Source organism: Garra rufa, chromosome 15 (assembly GCF_049309525.1).
Source record: "Garra rufa chromosome 15, GarRuf1.0, whole genome shotgun sequence".
Classification (NCBI taxonomy): domain Eukaryota; kingdom Metazoa; phylum Chordata; class Actinopteri; order Cypriniformes; family Cyprinidae; genus Garra; species Garra rufa.
The window spans coordinates 35,370,175-35,390,317 of record NC_133375.1 but is presented as its reverse complement, the minus strand read 5'-3'; the positions used below and the strand labels follow the sequence as shown (position 1 = coordinate 35,390,317).

The 20,143-nt window shown below is 31.7% G+C and overlaps 1 protein-coding gene across 2 annotated transcripts in view; it reads left to right on the top strand.

The window, feature by feature from the left end:
* The first annotated feature begins 2,520 nt into the window (after nt 1-2,520).
* tafa5l (TAFA chemokine like family member 5, like) overlaps nt 2,521-20,143 on the top strand; it is an 80,208-nt gene continuing 62,585 nt past the window's right edge. Inside the window, exon 1 of one of the 2 annotated variants that reach the window (XM_073819496.1) lies at nt 2,521-3,584. In XM_073819496.1, coding sequence (XP_073675597.1) covers nt 3,488-3,584 — 97 coding nt within the window. In that variant the 5' untranslated portion in view covers nt 2,521-3,487. The remainder of the gene's footprint in view (nt 3,585-20,143) is intronic. The other variant, XM_073819495.1, reaches the window with a different exon arrangement.

Here is a 20,143-nt window from a genome sequence, read left to right as displayed (position 1 = left end):
CCAGATGTGTGTGTGTGCTATCAGGGTTTCGATGCAAATAGAATGACTCAGAAGATCTGGTTCTTTTTTATTGAATCAAAGGCATAGCACGACTACAGCTCGATTCCAGAGGGAATCACTCGGATAAGCCGGTTCTTTTAATGTATCAAATGCATTCAGTGCAACTACAATTCGATTCCAGAGAGAAAGACTCTGAAGAGTCGGTTCTGAATGCATAGTGTGACTAGTAGCCTAAAGTTTGATTCCAGAGGGAATAATTCTGCATACAGTGGAAAGGGAATGACTCAGAAGAGACCGTTTTTGACTCAGAAGAATCAGTTCTTTTTACTGAATTCAACGCGTAGCGCAACTAGTACAGTTCGAATCCAGAGGAAATTACTCCGAAGAGCCAGTTCTTTTTTTACTGTTGGCTATCAAATGCATACAGCGTGAATAGTACAGCTCAATTCCAGAGGGAATGACTCTGAAGAGCCAATTCTTTTTACTGACTCAAAAGCATACTGTGCAACTATTAGCCTACAGTTCGATTCCAGAGGGAATGACTCGGAAGAGTCGGTTCTTTTTACTGTAGGCTATCAATAAATACAGCACGGCTAGTACACCTCGATTCCAGAAGGAATGACTCCGAAGAGTAGGTTCTTATAGGCTATCAATAAATACAGCGCAACTAGTACAGTTCGATTCCAGAGGGAAAGACTCCGAAGAGTCAGTTCTTTTTACTGAATTCAACACATAGCGTGACTAGTGCAGTTTGATTCCAAAGAGAATAACTCAGAAGAGCCAGTTCTTTTTACTGCTTATAAGCATATCGCATGACTATTAGCCTACAGTTCGTTTTAGAGGGAATGACTCTGATGAGCCTGTTCTTTTTACTGTAGGCTATCTATGCATACAGTGCGACTAGCAGAGTAGACCGGGTACAGTTGGTACATTTTTTTTTTCTATTACTACACCAAAATTAGGGACTGAAAATAAGTGATTTTTCATATGACATTTCCTTTACTTATCTACTAAAATATTAATAATTATTGACATCCATAAGAATGTCATATTTACCACAATTAGCTCATAAACACAAGAAGCTTTTTTGTTCCAGCTGTACCCATGTACCTGAGAACAGTTAAGACACCTATACGTAACTGAAAGTTAAAAAGTTGAGTAACAGTAAAAAAAAAAAAAAAAACATTGAACTTGCAAACAGCAATAATAAAACAGATAAAAAACAAACAATAGCTAACCTAATAAACATAATAAAAAATGGTACTCAATTGTAAATAATGTGTCTCAAATGTACCCCACTGACACAAAGTCATGCAATATGTCAGTTTTTAGAGCACAGATTAGGTTTACGAAAATGTAAGTTAACTTTAACAGTAATGTAAGGACGAGAAGCTATTCAACGTGGAAGGGACGTGGTGAAGTGAAAAACTTACCTTAGAAAAAAAAAAAACTTTCGCCGATATCTTCGGACTGGAGAAGCGCATGTAGGCTACTTCAAATTTCCGAAGATCTACGCATGTGCGAAGCAAATATCACAGATCAGACTTCTGTGTAGCGCGCACAGAAGTTATTTAAGGTGTCTCAAATGTACCTCTGTACCAACTGTACCCGATCTACCCTACAGCTAGATTCCAAAGGGAATGACTCCGAAGAGTGTTTTTTTTTTTTTTTTTACTGTAGGCTATCAGTGCATACAGCGTGACTAGTACAGCTCGATTCCAGAGGGAATGACTCCGAGGAGCCGGTTCTTTTTACTGACTCATAAGCATATTGCGCGACTATTAGCTAACAGTTCAATTCCAGAGGGAATGACTCAAAAGGAGCCGGTTCTTTTTACTGAACCAAACGCATAGCGCGACTAGTACAGTTCGATTCCACAGGGAATAACGTTAACTCCGATAAGCCTGTACTTTTTACTGAACCAAACGCATAGCGCAACTAGTAGGCTACAGTTCGATTCCAGAGGGAATGACTCCGATGAGCCGGGTCTTTTTACTGACTCAAAATCATATTGCTGGACTATGAACCAACAGTTCAGTTCCAGAGGGAATGACTCCGAAGAGCCGGTTCTTTATACTAAATTAAACGCACAGCGCCACTAGTAGGCTACAGTTCGATTCCACAGGGATTAACCCCCGATAAACCTGTTCTTTTTACTGAAACTAGTACAGTTCGATTCCAGAGGGAATGACTCCGAAGAGCCGGTTCTTTTTTTAAATTAAACGCATAGCACCACTAGTACAGTTCAGTTCCACAGGGAATGACTCCGATGAGCCGGGTCTTTTTACTGACTCAAAAAACATATTGCGTGACTATTAGCCAACAGTTCAATTCCAGAGGGAATGACTCCGAAGAGCCGGTTCTTTTTTACTGAATCAAACGCATAGCGCGACTAGTAGGCTACAGTTAAATTCCAGAGGGAATGACTCAGAAGAGCCAGTTCTTCTCACTGAATCAAGCGCACACAGCGCGACCAGTATAGTTCGATTCCCACAGAAATTACTCTAACTCATAGACACATACAACGCGACGTGTAGAGTGATTCCCAAACGAATAACGTAAGTCCTTATAAAACGCATTATCAATTTATGTAACTGGAGTAGAACAAAATGTGAAAGTCTTTTTCAAAGCACATAAGGTAACCTAGTTTTTTTCTGGCTTTTAAGACCACAAACTGAACAGTTCTATTGCACTGCCTAATAATTTCTTCCTTAAGTACTAAAATAATCGTTAGGGAACCGTAATAGTTAAATTCCTTACGATCTCCATCCCTTCTCCCCACATTGTGAGTGTGTGTGTGCGTGTTTGTGTGTGTGCGCGCGCCAGTGCTAGAGGAGGGAGAACTCAGCTCTGAATCCAGCCACGAATCACGGAGAATGTGCGCGAAACGCTTCACTGCTGTTCTCTGTAACTCCACAGGACAGATTCTGTATGATTTGACACGAACTGGTTTGGGAACGTCGGAGTGACATTGAAGAAGACGCATTTCTGAAGACCCAGAACCGAACCTCCGTATCCAGCTCATCTACAGTCAGCATCCGTACATTCTGGACCTGTTACCACTGGACTGGTACCACTGACCATTTCACCCAGTGTGGATACTTCTCCAGACCGCAGAGGATTTGCGCAATTTCCAACGGACCAAATTATGACTCATTTTACTTTGCTTGGATGAGTTTCCCATTAATTTTTTTTGCTTTGCCTTCGCTTTTTAATTAAAACACACATTAGCCTGAATTGTTAAAAAATAAATTGGGCAAGTACCCGCTAAATAATGACTTTTTAATGCCCCTCCCTGCAAATTAAATATTTGAATACGTTTTATGAGATGCGTAAAATGGAAACCACTACGCGTAAATTCACGTCGGATTAACTCTCTCCTCGCATCCCGGCCACATTCCCGTGAAAATCTATGGAAGTAGCCGAGTTTGCTTTGAACTTGCTTTAGGCTGGGTGCCGGGAGTATTTTCTGCGGGACGTAGTGAGGATGCAGTCAGGGATGCGGGCGCTCTGTGCCGGCGGAGGCGCGTCTCTCTGCTGCCTGCTCATGCTGTGGATGATCTACACCCACATCCTGAAAGAAGGCAAGTGTTCAGCATCACTATACATGACTTTCACTATGGTAACCTGAAATCTCTATGCATAGACTCACCTGATTGTGTCCCTATTTTAAAGTTGTTTAAAAATGCAGCTGTCAGATTTCTTCTGTGCTTTAACACCCAGGGGAGAAACCACAGAGTGTAGGACTCAAAACAACTCCTCTGAGAGACCCTGGAGAGCCTGTGATATTATTATGGAAATCTATAGCATAATATAGAGGGCATGCTTCACAACCCAGAGGAAAATTGTATTGCTCAGGGGTTGCTCTTTTATAGCTCAGGAGATTTACTGAAGATGTAACTTTGTCTCAGTGGGTTCTCCTAATAAAATACCAGCCAAATTTGAGATGTGGACCACAAAGCACAATGTTTCATTGTTGAGATTTGTGATTTTCTTTTCTACATGAATGGCTTTTAGGTGCATTTTGTGTGTCAGACTAGTTCTCAAGTTCTTTTGCTTCTTCTAATGCTGTGAATGATGTGTTCAGGGACCAGTACTTTTGTATGCATGCATTTGCATCAATGCCTCCTGACATGCATTACCCAGTGTTTTGTTGCATGTGTGTGTCCGGCATCTCTGTGTGTGTTCTAGAGGTAATGAAGAGGATAGTCATGATTTCAGTCAGGGGTAAGAATGTGACTCACATTTGATAAGCTAACTGCCCTAAAAAGGCACTGGGAGGCATGTCATACGTGGCACGGCGTTTGTGTGCTGATGTGGAAGTTTTGCAGATGGCTGTCAGTGGGGAGTGCGATGGGGTTTGGAGTTAAGATGGGATATAATAAGAGATATTACAGACATTAACACTTCATCTCACGGCGGCGTCTTAGCTTGGTAATACTGCAGATTTATGGGCGCCCTGCTGCGCAAATCCTCACGTTTTAACGGAAACGTTCGGCGCATTGAACGTTAGTAGGCGTGAACTGGTGCCTTGTGTTTGAGGGATCAAACATCCTTTCTACATCCTCTCAGTTAATGGCTGAGCTTCTTATTTAGGCTTCATGGCCTCCGGCTTAAACTAAGGAGGGAAACTCCTTTGCTGAAATTCATTTTTTATTCTGACCACCATGAAGAAACATGAAATACCTGAGGGCCTGAAATTTTTGCATCACGTCCAGCTGCAGAAGCTGATAAATCACGAATCAAATGTCAGTGAATATGTTGTATTTCAGAGGCAAGATGAGGGGATATTTCTGCTCTGAAGTCTTTGTAATGTTGTTCATAGGGATAGATTTTTGTTTAATTAATAAAAACCATAATATAAAAATAAAAATGCTGTTTTGGGCCCTTTTAACTTTTATTTTGGACAAAAACAATTTAAACAATATATTCTTTTGTGTCAGTGTTATTCTTTAATATCACATTTAGCATTTTGTCATTACTTAGCATGTCATTTTAAACGTAAACAACTTTTTTTCTCTGGTTTAAAAAAATAATAATAAAAAAATAAATAAATTATATATATATATATATATATATATATATATATATATATATATATATATATATTTTTTTTTTTTTTGGCTTTTATTAATTAAACAAAATATATTGTTTATTAATTGTTTAATTAATAAAAAACAATATTTTGGGCTGTAAATAAATAAATAAATAAACAGTTTATTTAGCAGACTAGTAATGTTTCTCTTGTTTATTTACATGATTACATTTGCATTATTTAATATTTTTATTATTTATTTATGCATTTATTTATATTTTTCACTGAAAAAAGTCACTTACATTGCATTGAAGACTTTTTTGTTTAAATCAGTAAATTTTTTTTTATTTTATATATATATTTGCTCAGTGTTTTTTTTTTATATAATTTTTTTTTGTTTTGTTTTGTTTTGTTTTGTTTTGTTCTTATTACTTACCTTCATGTTGCTTCAAGCGTAAATGACTTTCTTTTTTCTGTGGAACAATTATTATTATTATTTTTTTATCTATAAAAGACATAACATAAAAATAAAAATGCTGTTTGGGCCCCATTAACTTTTAGAACATATTCTAAAAAAAAAAAAAAAAAAACATAAATACAAAAATAAAATAAAACAAAATAAAATAAAAATATGCATTTTTTAACTTCGTAAATTATTTATGTTTTTATTTATGTATTTATTTATATTTTCCCACTGAAGAAAGTCACTTCCATTGCAAGTCTTTTTTTTTTATATTAAATCTTTAAAAAAATTTTTTATTACTTATGTATTTATTTTTTTCACTGAAGAAAGACATATGGGTTTGTAATGAGTAAATAATGACAGAATTTTCAATTCGGTGTGAAAAAAATCCATTAAAGGAACATCATTTTGGTCTATAGCTAGTTGAAGTGACAACTTTTGATTGCTGTGATGCTACAGTGTGGTGGCCTTTCATTTCGATAATGACATCCGTGACCCTACTGAAGTTGTGGGTGAGAAATCGATTGATCAATGTGTGTGACCATCGACCTTTGCCGCCGTTTGGCTCCGAGTCATTTACAGATGAAAGCATGTGGTTTCGACGAGGCCTTGACCCTTCGAGCACCATAGGCATGTGATGAAAACCCCTCATTGCCCTTGTCCTTTTAATGGCCTTTTAAAAGATCCAGCATACACATACTTATTATAATCCTGCTTTAACTGTGGTAAGATGTAAGCGATATGGAGATGCACGCGTGTCTTTGTGCGCCAGCAGCACGTTTGTTATAGTCGTGATTTAATTATGCCGTCCTCTCAGGCCAGGGCTGTCATCCAGAATCACAACAGAGCCACTGTGATGACATCACGATAATGCACCGAGCGTTTTCATCACCGATGCCCGGGCGTAACGGAAGGGACAGTGATGAGATGAGAGATTTACAAGATTAAAATCAATTGTCAGGAGTCCAATTAAAAATTCTCCCTTCTTCCGTAGCGGAATTCCCCGGAAAGCTCGGAGCAGAAGATTAGTCGTTTGTTAAATATTGTAGAAAGATTTCAGTTTCATTGAGCACCTCCTGTACCACTGCGCAGTACAACTAATGCCTGTGCAAATGTGATTCGGGCTGCTTTGTGTTGTGATATGCAAACAAGCTTCTCTGCATGTGCAAATCTGTAGGCTGTTAGGACACAAGCTTGTGTTGGTGTCGCTGACCGACGTCTTTCTTTATCCGTCAAGCGCTCCAAATGCTGCACTGCACATCTGAGATACTGTTCGCTTCGGTTAAAGGTGACGTGTGACATTTTTCTGATGTTTAAGCACTTTCTGGTTTCTGGCTTAATATGCAGAGACAACTCTAAGACGCTCGTAGGTTGATTTTCAAGGAGTTCTAATAAACCTGGAGAGCTATCCAGAAATCTCATTCATCTTAATAGCAGTTGCTCGGCTGGCGCACACGGCCTGGATGATGCCGCCTTTGCTTGAGTTCCAGAAGGATTTTCTGAGCCAATCACCTGAGCCGTAAATGCCTTTGATCATTGCATATTAGACACTTTGCAACAGACAAGAAAAACATAAGTCTGTTTCATGCTGTTGAGAAGCCTGTGAGAAAAATAGGTCACTGGTGAAACCTGCTTTCAATGGCCATCACATGGTTATTATATCTTTGAGTTTTTAATTCAATTTCAGTGTCATTTTTTTAAATTTGTCTTATTAATTTAGTGCACTCTGTCATTTTTGGTTTTAGTGTTTTATAGTTTCAGTTTAGAACATTTTATTTGCATTTCCATGTTTCATTTGGTTTATTCACATTTAGATTTGTGTATCTTGAGACTGTTTGACATTAAAGAACATTTATTTATAAATAATAAGCATTTTTGTTTTCTTTTAGCTTTTTTTTTAAATAAGTACTTTGATAAATAAATTAAAGATTTGCAATTTTATTTTTATGTATATTTATATTTATTTTATTTTATTTGACCTGTTTGACATTGAATAATTAATTTGATTATTTATTTATTTATTTATCTATAAATAATATATTATGTATTTTTGTTTTCTTTTAGTTTTATTTTTGATAATTAATTATTTGGATCAATAATAAATAAACTTAAAACTACTGTAAACATGAAAATGCTTAAATAAGAAAGTTGGGAAAACTGTAGATTTGCATTTTCATGATTAATTTTGTTTATTTGGCATGTTTGACATTGAAGATGTTATTTATTTATAATATATCATGTCTTTTTGTTTTCTTTTAGTTTTATTTTTTGATAAATAATATATAAATAATATATATAATATTGTTAACATGAAAGTGCTTAAAATAAGAAAGTTGAGGTCATAAATATTTGCATTTAATTTTTCATTTAGTTTATTTGACAAGTTTGACATTGAGGACTTTATTTATTTATTTATTTATAAAAATATGTTTCTTTTAGTTTTATTTTTTGATAAATAATATATAAACTATTGTAAACATGAAAATGCTTAAGAAAGTTGGGGTCATGTAAAACTATAGATTTGCATTTTCATGTTTCATTTAGTTTATTTACGTTTGTGCATGTTTGACATCGAATTATTATTTTTTTATTATACTACTGGTTTTCATTTTAGTTTTCATTATTGGTAATAACACTGAGGAAGCATACCATTTAAATTTTTTTTATATTATTTTTTTCAGTTCCATTTGATTACATAAATGGCTTTTCATATCTATAAATTCTATCTTCTATATAATATAGCTTTTGTTTAAAAAAAAATGATTTACATTTTTTTATATATATATTTCTTTTGTTCTCATTTTATTTAATTTTCATTAAAATATAGTTATTTTAGTACTTAAAATTACAAGAAAATAAGTAAATAAGTTCATTTTATAATTTCATTTAATTTTTTTCTTTAGAATTCATTAACTGCAGTAAATAACCCTGTCCTATACACTACACAGATTTTTGTTCAATCAGATGCTGTCTAGAATAAGAATGCCTCTCCTTTTGCAATCGACCAGCAAGTATTGAACAATTATTCATGGATATGACGTGACTAAGCATTATCGGCTATTGCGCAATTTGTCCGACCTAAACATCATGTTTCAGTAGAAAATACATCACAGGACAGAAAAGTGCGCTTGTCAGACAATTTCATGAGGCCTTTTCTGTAAGTGCTCTCAAGGAAAGGTAATTCATCTGTTGATTCTTGGCAGGTGAATTTCTGACCACCTTTGACAACCACCAGCTATGATTTAAGATGGCATGATTTGTAGTCGATGTTGTTCTCTGACTGGGATCCAAAAACCCCTCTACAGACGAGAATAATTCATATTAGCGAGGGCGTCTGCGGCTGAGAGACAGATGGAGTGTGTTTGGCTTCGGAAATGGATTTACAGTGCAGGAGAGTGATGAAATAAAAGGGCTACTGTGTGCTTTTTAAGACAGGCCCATTACCTGCGACACGTGCTTCGGTCTGTCAGGCCCTTTTGGGGGGTTCGGTAACAGAGAAATGTGTGGGTCGCGCCGAGTGGCTGTGAATCCTGGCCTGACAGCTCCCCCCACAAAGCGCCGCCATTCGTCATGGCAGAGACAGGAAATCAAAGTGCGCTTGGCTGTGGGTGTGCACTCTGGGCCACAGAACAGACAGATGGATGAGCTGTCACCAACATCAGCGCTGCCAGTTTATTTAACAATACATTTGGAAATGTCAGAGTTCTCTCTGCGGACTTTTCGCCCTGCCATCGCCGACACCTTTCGGCTTCCACCGTTGAGCTCGGGTATCAGTGGGTGGGAGGAGATGATTCTAATTATAATGCAGCTGAAGTTCTCGCCACATCCTGTAGGAAAGAGAGACTCCAATAGTCTTGTATTTGTGTTTGCAGGACTTTCAGCAAAGATCTCAACAGTGTTTCAGGACAGTATTTGTCTATCATTCTGTCATATCATTATATCATTATATCATTCTATCGTTCTATCAATCATTCTATCATTCTATTGATCTATCGCTCTGTCGTTCTATCGTTCTATCAATCAGTCGTTCTAACAATCATTCTATCGTTCTATCAATCGTTCTATCGTTCTATTAATCTATCGCTCTGTCATTCTATCGTTCTATCAATCATTCTGTCTTTCGCTCTATCAGTCGTTCTATCTAATGTGCTATTGATCGTTCTATATCATTCTATCTATCATCTATTTATTTATCTATCTAGCATCCTACCTGTCGTTCTATCCTTCAGTTGTTTAATTGTTCTATCATTCTATCATTCTATCTACCATTCTATCATATCATAAAATCTATCTATCTATCTATCTATCTATCTATCTATCTATCTATCTATCTATCTATCTATCTATCTATCTATCTATCTATCTATCTATCTATCTATCTATCTATCTATCAATGGATCTGTCGTTCTATCAATCAATCATTCTAATGATCATTCAATCGCTCTATTAATCTAACGCTCTGTCATTCTATCATTCTATCATTCTGTCTTTCACACTATCAGTCGTTCTATCTATTGTGCTATTGATCGTTCTATCTATCAATTGTTCTATCATTCTATCTTTATCTGTTTTTCTATATATCTATTGTTCTGTCTACTGTTCTATCACTCTGTCATTCTATTTTTCTGTTGTTCTATATATCTATTGTTCTGTCTATCATTCTATTATTCTGTCGTTGTATTTTTCTGTTGTTCTTTATACCTATTGTTCTGTCTATCATTCTATTATTCTGTCTATCGTTCTGTTATTCTGTAGTTCTATTTTTCTCCTTGTTCTATATATCTGTTGTTCTGTCTATCGTTCTATCATTCTGTCTTTCGCTCTATTATTCTGTAGTTCTATTTTTCTCCTTGTTCTATATATCTATTATTCTGTCTATCGTTCTATTATTCTGTAGTTCTATTTTTCTCCTTGTTCTATATATCTGTTGTTCTGTCTATCATTCTATCATTCTGTCTTTCGCTCTATTATTCTGTAGTTCTATTTTTCTCCTTGTTCTATATATCTGTTGTTCTGTCTATCGTTCTATCATTCTATCTTTCGCTCTATTATTCTGTAGTTCTATTTTTCTCCTTGTTCTATATATCTATTATTCTGTCTATCGTTCTATTATTCTGTAGTTCTGTTTTTCTCCTTGTTCTATATATCTGTTGTTCTGTCTATCGTTCTATCATTCTATCTTTCACTCTATTAGTAATTCTATCTATTGTGCTATCGATCGTTCTATCTATCGCTCTATCATTGTCTTTTGCTCTATCAATCGTTCTATCTATCATTATCTATCATCTTTATCTGTTGTTCTATATATCTATTGTTCTGTCTATCATTCTATCATTTTGATGTTCTGTTTTTCTGTTGTTCTATATATCTATTGTTCTGTCTATCGTTCTATTATTCTGTAGTTCTATTTTTCTCCTTGTTCTATATATCTGTTGTTCTGTCTATCATTCTATCATTCTATCTTTCGCTCTATCAGTCATTTTATCTATTGTGCTATCAATCGTTCTATCTGTCATTCTATTTTTCTATATATCTATTGTTGTCTATCGTTCTATCATTCTTTCGTTCTGTTTTTCTGTTGTTCTATATATCTATTGTTCTGTCATTCTGTAGTTCTGTTTTTCTGTTGTTCTGTCTATTGTTCTATCATTCTATCTTTCGCTCTATTTATTAGTAATTCTATCTATTGTGCTATCGATCGTTCTATCTATCGCTCTATCATTCTGTCTTTTGCTCTATCAATCGTTCTATCTATCATTCTATCTTTATCTGTTTTTCTATTTATCTATTGTTTTGTCTATCATTCTATCATTCTGATGTTCTCTTTTTCTGTTGTTCTATATATCTATTGTTCTGTCTATCGTTCTATCACTCTATCGTTCTGTTGTTCTATATATCTGTTGTTCTGTCATTTTATCTTTCACTCTATCAGTCATTCTATTTATTGTGCTATTGATCGTTCTATCCATCACTCTATCATTCTATTGTTCTGTCAATGTATTGTTTTATCATTCTATCTCTCACTTGAATTCTACTTCCTCACATTTTAGTTTGAATTTCAGTCCTCCATCCTGTTTTCATTCTTTATTCAAGTCCAGGATTTGAATTGTAATTGAACAGACATTCTCAAATTCATATAATGCATGGAATGGTGCACAACCCTTTCGGAGAAACACCTGAGACAAAGCTGATGCCTGATACCCGATAATAGATAACAGAGGACTCCATTAATTCTCTGGAGTTGTGAACGAGCAACCTCTGAGCAATAAATTTGTCCTATGGGATTACTTTGGCTGAACCACAGTGTATGAATCGCTGGTTATTTTCGCACTCTCCCTAAATGCCATTGTCATAATGTTGTGTAGGTGGGCAGGACAGATATGTCATTTCCAGCAGCACAATTTGCAAAATGCAATTTCTTCCTCAACAAAGGCCACTCGCTCCCAGCATGCCAGATGTTAATGATGGCCCGTGTCATAAATTTAGTGCCGAGAAACCACTTGTGCCTCTGTAGGTAATGAAGCCGTGGAAGCGAACGGATGTTTATGCAAAACTCGAAAGCTTTTTAAGGCAAAATCAATTGTGTAGCATTGTGCCACCCATTTTTTAACATTTTTCGCTGCTGGGTGAATATAAATTTAATTCATGTCAAATGCCACCCCGCTCTAGTTCGTTGTGTTCCTGTGTTCCCTCTCTCTCTCTGAGCTGAGAGGAATTCTTGAGCGTCTAATATATGAAGATGAATGATATGATGTTCTGCAGTATTTTAGCTTCGCTGCTTTCTCTCGCTTTCTCTCCTGAGGATTGCTGTCTGAGTTTACTGTTTTATGAAGTGTGCGACCTTTGTTCCCTGGCTTGTTGCTAACTTGTGTCAATTTTTGTTTAGCCGTCCTCATTCCACTTGAAGTTGATGCTAAATGACAGAGATGTTTAAACAGGTTCTTAGAGGGTTAGGATGGGTTAATTAGCTCTCCAGAACACAATGCAGGAGGTTACGGCCGTTTCTACTGCTGAACATAACTGTTAACAGCAAAGACAAACTCTATAGAGAGGAGGTTTTCATCTACGGCTCAAGCTGCGCTCTTTTCCACTCGTACAGTAACAAAGGTTTAGCTTGACTGCCTGTGGACTGAAGAGATGTATTTGAGTAAATCTCTCGATACCTGTCATATTCCACTGCAAAGAAAGAGAACAGTACATTTTACTTAAAGGAATACTCACATTTACGCTCTCTCATGTCATTTGTGGAACACCAAAGGAGATGTTTAACACAGTGTCTGAACTGCTGTCTGTCTTGTGATAAAAGTGGGGATGTGCGAGAAAAATAATGGGAAAAAGCACCATAAAACAACATGAAAGTAGTCCAGATGACTTGTGCACTAAATCCTTTGTCTTCTGATACAATACACTGTACAATACATAGCTTTGTGTGAGAAATGGACTGAGATTTAAGTTATTTTCTGAAAATCTTGCTTTGTCGTGACCAATTTATTTTCGCTGAATGGAAAAGGGAAGCTTGACATTCTGCTATAAACATCTTTTGTGTTGCATGAGGGGAAAATTACATTTATTTATTTTATTTTTTATTTTATTTTACTCTCATTATAGACCATATTTTATTTTATTTTATTATGTATAATAGATAATTTTGATTTATCATTGTATTGAATTTTTAATTTTATTTTAATATTATGATAATATAATATAATAACTTTTTATTTTATATGAATCTTATAATATAACACATTTTAATTTATTTTAATTAATCATTATATTGTATGCTTTTTTAATTACATTTTTTATTATTTGTTTTAGATGCTGTATTCCTCAATTGTAAATCGCTTTGGATAAAAGCGTCTGCTAAATGAATAAATGTAAATGTAAATAACACATTTTTATTTTTTACTAATTTATTTTATTTTAATCTTATAATAGTCTAAATTATAGTGTATTTTAATTTATCATTATATTTTATTCATTTTATTTAATGTTTTATTATTTTAATCTTAAGATAATATAACACATTTAATTTAATTTATTTAATTAGAACACATTTTATTTTAATTTATCATTATATTGTATGTTTTATTTTATTCATTCTTTTTGTATTATTTTAATATTATGATAATATAATACATTTTAATTTTTTATTTTCATCTTATAGTAGTCCATGTTTAATTGTATTTTAATTTATCATTATATTTCATTTTTCTTTAACTTTATTAAATGTTTCATAAATATTAATTTCTTAATATTTTAGTATTATAATAATACAAAACATAATTTTATTATTTTTATATTAATTTATCATATATATTTTTTATTTTGTTTCATGTGTTTTTTTAATCTTATGATTATCACACATTTTTATTTTATTTAGTTTTATTTTATTTTAATAGAACACATTTTATTTATTAAAAGCCTTCATTTTTGAATATCATGATAATACAACACATTTTGTCTTATTATATTTTATCTTATAATAGACCACATTTTTTATTTTATCTTATTATATTGTTTTGTTATTTTATTTATTTTTGTATTATTTTAATATTATGGTAATATTCAACATTTTTATTTTATTTATTTTTTATTTTAATCTTATAAAAGACCGCATTTTATTTTATTTTAATGTAGAATTTTATTGTGTTTTATTATATTTATTTTATTTTATTATTTTAATATTATTATAATATAAGAATTTTTTATTAAAATCTTATAATAGACCACATTTTATTACATTTATCATTATATTGTATTTTTTAATTTTATTTAATGTTTTAGTATTCTAATCTAATGATAATATAACACATTTTATCTTATTATTATATTTTTATCTTATGATAGATTACATTTTATTTTATTTTATTATTATATTGTATTTTTTATTTTATTTAGTTTTGTATTATTTTAATATTATAGTAATATACGACATTGCTATTTTAATTTTTTTATTTTAATCTTATAAAAGACCACATTTTATTTTATCGTATAATTACATTGTATTTTTATTTTATTTATTTTTTAATACTTTTTTAATACTTTTTTATTATTATTGTATTATGATAATACAAAACATATTTTAATTTATCATTGTATTGTATTTTTTTAATGTTTTAGAATTCTAATCGAATGATAACGTACCACAATTTATTTTTATTTTATTTTATTTTAATTTATTTTAATTTATTTTATTTTTTATTTTTGCCATAAATTCTGATTACTTCTCTTTACTTCCTATTATTCATAAATCTATTCACATAATATTTAAATATCAATGGTTTATTACTTTATTGTACAATTTATTGTACTGCCTCAATACTGGTTTCAATATACAATATTGTATTACAGTATTTGGTTACTGTAACTTTATTTTAAAGAGAATGCAAAATACATAAAAGAAAATGTTTTGTCATTAGAGTATAAAATATTATTATTATTATTATTATTTATTTTTGTATTTATACATTTTTAATAAAACCACCATCTATTCCATTATTCTATGTAGTTTTGCAAAAAAAAAAAAAAAAAAAAAATATATATATATATATATATATATATATATAAATTGCATTGCATTGCATCGCAGTAATGAGAATTTGTAATAAAATGTACTGCAAAAAAAATCTCCTTGGTCTTAAAAATCAAATTAAATTTTTCTTAATATAAACTACTGTATACTTTTCCTGCCTTTGAATTTGGCATGAAATATAACCTAGGCTTATCAGTTTTCATAAGATTCATCCATTCATCCCATCGTGTATTAAACTTATAGCACTCCTGCTGATTCAACTGATTGAAATCCAGTGAAAGTCTGCAGTGAGATGTTTTTTTTTTTTTTTTTGTCTAACCTTTATCTGTTGTTGCAAACTGTAGAAAGAAACAGGTGTCATCTTCCTGTCAGCTGTCCTGTGGTGCGGTGTTTGGAGAGGAGATGTTGTTTGAACTGCACTAGCTTTAAACTACATGTTCTCTTGCAGTTGTACAGTACCTGCATCTCGGCTGAAAATGACACTGCAGACCTGAATCTAGTTCCTGTGAGAGAGGAAGTAGAGTCTGGTGACCCGCTCTCTGCTCCTGCAGGGTGTCTCTGTGCTGCTTTGTGCCCAGGTGCATGTAGATCCTTATCGTTTGATTCGGTCTGTCGTGTCTGGACTAAACAGGCAGAAAAACCTCCTGTCATATCAATTAACTTAACAACCTGTGATGGAATGGCTGTCAAGCTTTTGGCACATCAAGTCCTCTGACTCTATCGCTTCCTCTCTCTCTTTCCATCCTGTTTTCTGAGGCTTATCTCTATCCGTCCCCCATTCATCCTCTGGCTGTTAAACATGGACAGAATACTGCTATTTTATGCCATCTATGTGCCTGGCCAGCAGCACACAGCTGTTTCTGTGTGTGTTCGCATACCATGCGTGCCATTTGCGGGTGTTTCTTTAATTACGGGCACTCTTATGTCCCGGGGGTTGATTTTTTTTTTAAACTCATTAAAACATATGAAATTACACCCCCCCCCCCCCCCTGTTTTTAATATGAAGGCTGCACACTTTTGGAAAGTGTTTAAAATGGCTTCGCCATTTTCATTTTGTGTAATTGTTTTACGTTTGTCCCAGACCAAGATTTTCCATATTAAAACATATATAAATATAAAATTTTTCATTTTTAAAATGATGATAATCTAAACATAAGCTAAAACTTTTTTTTGACAGTATTTTTATGTATTATTGTTTTAAATATTACACTTTTAAAATTATCATAATCTAAACCTAATCTAAAATCTTTATTTTATTTTTTATTTATTACATTTTTTTACATTAATCCCAGACAATGCCTATGTAAATATAAATATTACACTTTTAAAATGGTCATAATCTAAACCTAATCTAAAACCTAAAGAGTCAAATGAACAATTTACACTCTAAACACACATTTTAAAATGATTTTTATTTTTATATTTTATTTTATTAAATATTTTGTTTTTAGTTTGTTATGTGAAGTTCATACTCTCTTGGAGTGTTAAAAATGCCTTCAACTTTTATTTATTTATTTTTAGTTAATTTTATTTATTTATTATTTATAATTTCGCCTTATACACACATTTTAAAAATATTTTTATTTCATTTTGTTATGCGAAGGTCACAATCTCTTGGAAAGTGTTTAAAGTGTCTTGTTTTCTTTCTTTCAAAAGGTTTTTATGTATTATTGTTTTATATTAGTCCTAGATCAAGATTTCATTTCATTTTATTTTATTTTTTATTATTTTATTTTATTTTACTTTATTTTTTTATTTATTTTTACAGTTGTCCCAGACAAAGCATATATAAATATAAATATTAAATTTTTTAAAATGATTATAATCTAAACCTAATCTAAAATCTTTATTTATTTATATTATTTTTTTTAAAAACATTTATCCCAGACAACGCCTATATAAATATAAATATTACAACTTTAAAATGGTCATAATCTAAACCTAATCTAAAATCTAAAAAGTAAATAAAAATTAATAATAATTTACACCCTATACACATATTTTATTTTTTTATTTTTTTATTTCTGTTTGTCAAAAGGTTTTTATATGTTATTGTTTTATATTTGTCCCAGAACAAGGATTTATTCTTATTTTATTTTATTTTATTTTTACAGTTGTCCCAGAGAAAGCATATATAAATATAAATATTACACTTTTAAAATAATTATAATCTAAACCTAATCTAAAATCTTTCTTTCTTTCTTTCTTTATTTATATCATTTTTTTTAACATTTATCTCAGACAAAGCATATATAAATATAAATATTACACTTTTAAAATAATTGTAATCTAAACCTAATCTAAAATCTTTATATATTTATTTATATCAATTATTTTTTTAAACATTTATCCCAGACAACGCATATATAAATATAAATATTACAACTTTAAAATGATCATAATCTAAATCTAAAGAGTTAAAAACAAAACAGTTTTAACATTTGTTATATTTTAAAACAATTTTTATATTTTATTTTATTTCATTATATATTTTATTTCTGTTTGTTTTGTGAAGGTCACACTGTCTTGGAAAGTGTTTAAAATGCCCTCACATTTTATTTATTTTATTTATTTATTTTTGCTCAAAAGATTTTTATGTATTATTGTTTTATATTTTTATCAGACCAAGATTTTTGTTTTATTTTATTTTTTATATATTATTTTTAAAATGATAATAATCAAAACCTAATTTAAAACTAAACAGTCAATTAAATAATTTACACTTTTATTTTATTTTATTTTTGCATTTGTCACAGATCAAGATTTTCAATCTATATAAATATTAATATCACATTTTAAAAATGATAATATCTAAAAACTGAAGATTCAGTTAAACAATTGACACCCTTTACACATTTTTTATTTATTTTTTATTTCTGTTTGTTATGTGAAGGCCACACTCTCTTGGAAAGTGTTTAACATGCCTTCACTTTTTACTCAAAATGTTTTTATTTACTTTATTTTATTTTATTTTTGTCCCAGACCAAGATTTTCAATCTTAATCTTAAAACATATAAATACAAAAAATATATTTTTTAAATTATTTTTGTTTTGCTCTAAAGCTTTGTTATTGTTTTATATAAGTCTCAGAGCTTTATTATTTAATTTAATTTCATTTTGTTTAATTTAATTTAATTTAATTTAATTTAATTTAATTTAATTTAATTTAATTTAATTTTATTTCGTTTTGTTTTATACAATTGTCCCAGACCAATATTTTCAATCTTAATCTTAAAATATATATAAATATAAATTATTACATTTGTAAAATGATCATCTAAACAATGACTCAAATAATCATAAAGTGTATTTTATTTTGTTTTTATTTTACTTTTTGCATTGTGACATTTATTATAAGTGAACACATTTTGCACAGAATTCTCATTATTTTCCTTATACTTGTCTCATATCTTGATTTCCATTTTTACACAAATTCTGATTGACATCACAACCCTTCATTTCAAGTCAGTGTACTTGGTTACCAAGGTAACAGCAGCATCAGCGAAGCGCATGATTGAAATGAAATATAAATAAATATATATACATATATATATATATAAACTTAATTAACACCTAATTTCAAACCACTCAAATTCAAATTTTGTCAAGTTATGCACAAAAAATGTTCATGCCTTTCCGAAATGACAAATGCAATTATTCATATTTGCTGTTAGCAGACAAATCAAATTAACTAGAACGAGTGTGAAAAGTGTGAATTTATTTTCAAACAGAGCCAAAAGTGCTGTAGTTGAAGAAACATCTGGGTATGAAATGAAACAGAATAAAAGTGGGGGCAAACAGAGAAGCATCAGAGGACTGAAGGAGGGGTTAATTCTCTTATCTAAATTCTGAGCTGTGGAGGATTAATGTGGGCCGTTATGGAAAGAGGTTGTGGCTCTATTTTGGAGGAGGCTGATCAGAGCGAGAGAGGGAGCGAGACAGAGAGAGGTGACCTTCAGCGTTCTCCATAGTCTTTACAATAATGATGTCTGCTGGGATTTCTCATCTCCACTCAACAAGATGCCCCCATCGCCGTCAAGGTTAAAACAATTTCAATAGACTTTGCATCTGACACATGCGGCCTGAAATTGCGTGTAAGTTTTGCTCTTGGTGCGTTATGTTTTGTATTGTGTAGTCGCAAGAGGAAACTTTTTTTTGTACATGCCAAGTGAGATTTTGAAGTGAGAATGGGCTGAGCGTTAGTTCATTAGTGCAGACACTAATTAGGAGTCCTTCAGAAAATCTACAAATATAGATATACACTGCCGGTCAAAAGTTTGGGATCAGTAAGACTTGTAATGTTTTTGAAAGTCTCTTATGCTCAATAATGCAACATTTATTTGATCATTAGGATATTAAGATCATATTCCATGAAGATTTTTGTAAATTTACTACCGTAAATATATCAAAACTTAATTTTTGATTAGTAATATACATTGCTAAGAACTTCATTTGGACTACTTTAGAGGTCGATTTTCTCAATATTTAGATTTTCTTGCACCCTCAGAGTCCAGATTTTCAAATAGTTGTATCTCAGCCAAATATTGCCCTATCCTAACAAACCAGACATCAATAGAAAGCTTATTTATGATGTATTAATCTCAATTTCAAAAAATTTATGCCCCTTATGACTGGTCTTGTGGTCCACACTTACAAATATAGATATAAACTGCCATTCACAAGTTTAGGATCAGTAAGACTTGTAATGTTTTTTGTAAAGTCTCTTATGCTCAATAATGCAACATTTATTTGATCATTAGGATATTAAGATCATATTCCATGAAGATTTTTGTAAATTTACTACCGTAAATATATCAAAACTTAATTTTTGATTAGTAATATGCATTGCTAAGAACTTCATTTGGACTACTTTAGAGGTCGATTTTCTCAATATTTAGATTTTCTTGCACCCTCAGAGTCCAGATTTTCAAAAAGTTGTATTTCGGCCAAATATTGTCCTATCCTAACAACCATACATCAATGGAAAGCTTATTTATGATGTATACATCTCAATTAAAAAAAAAATGTATGACCCTTACGACTAGTTTTGAAGTCTCGTCTGCTTATTAAAGCTGTGTTTATTTGATCAAAAATACAGAACAAAACTTTAGCA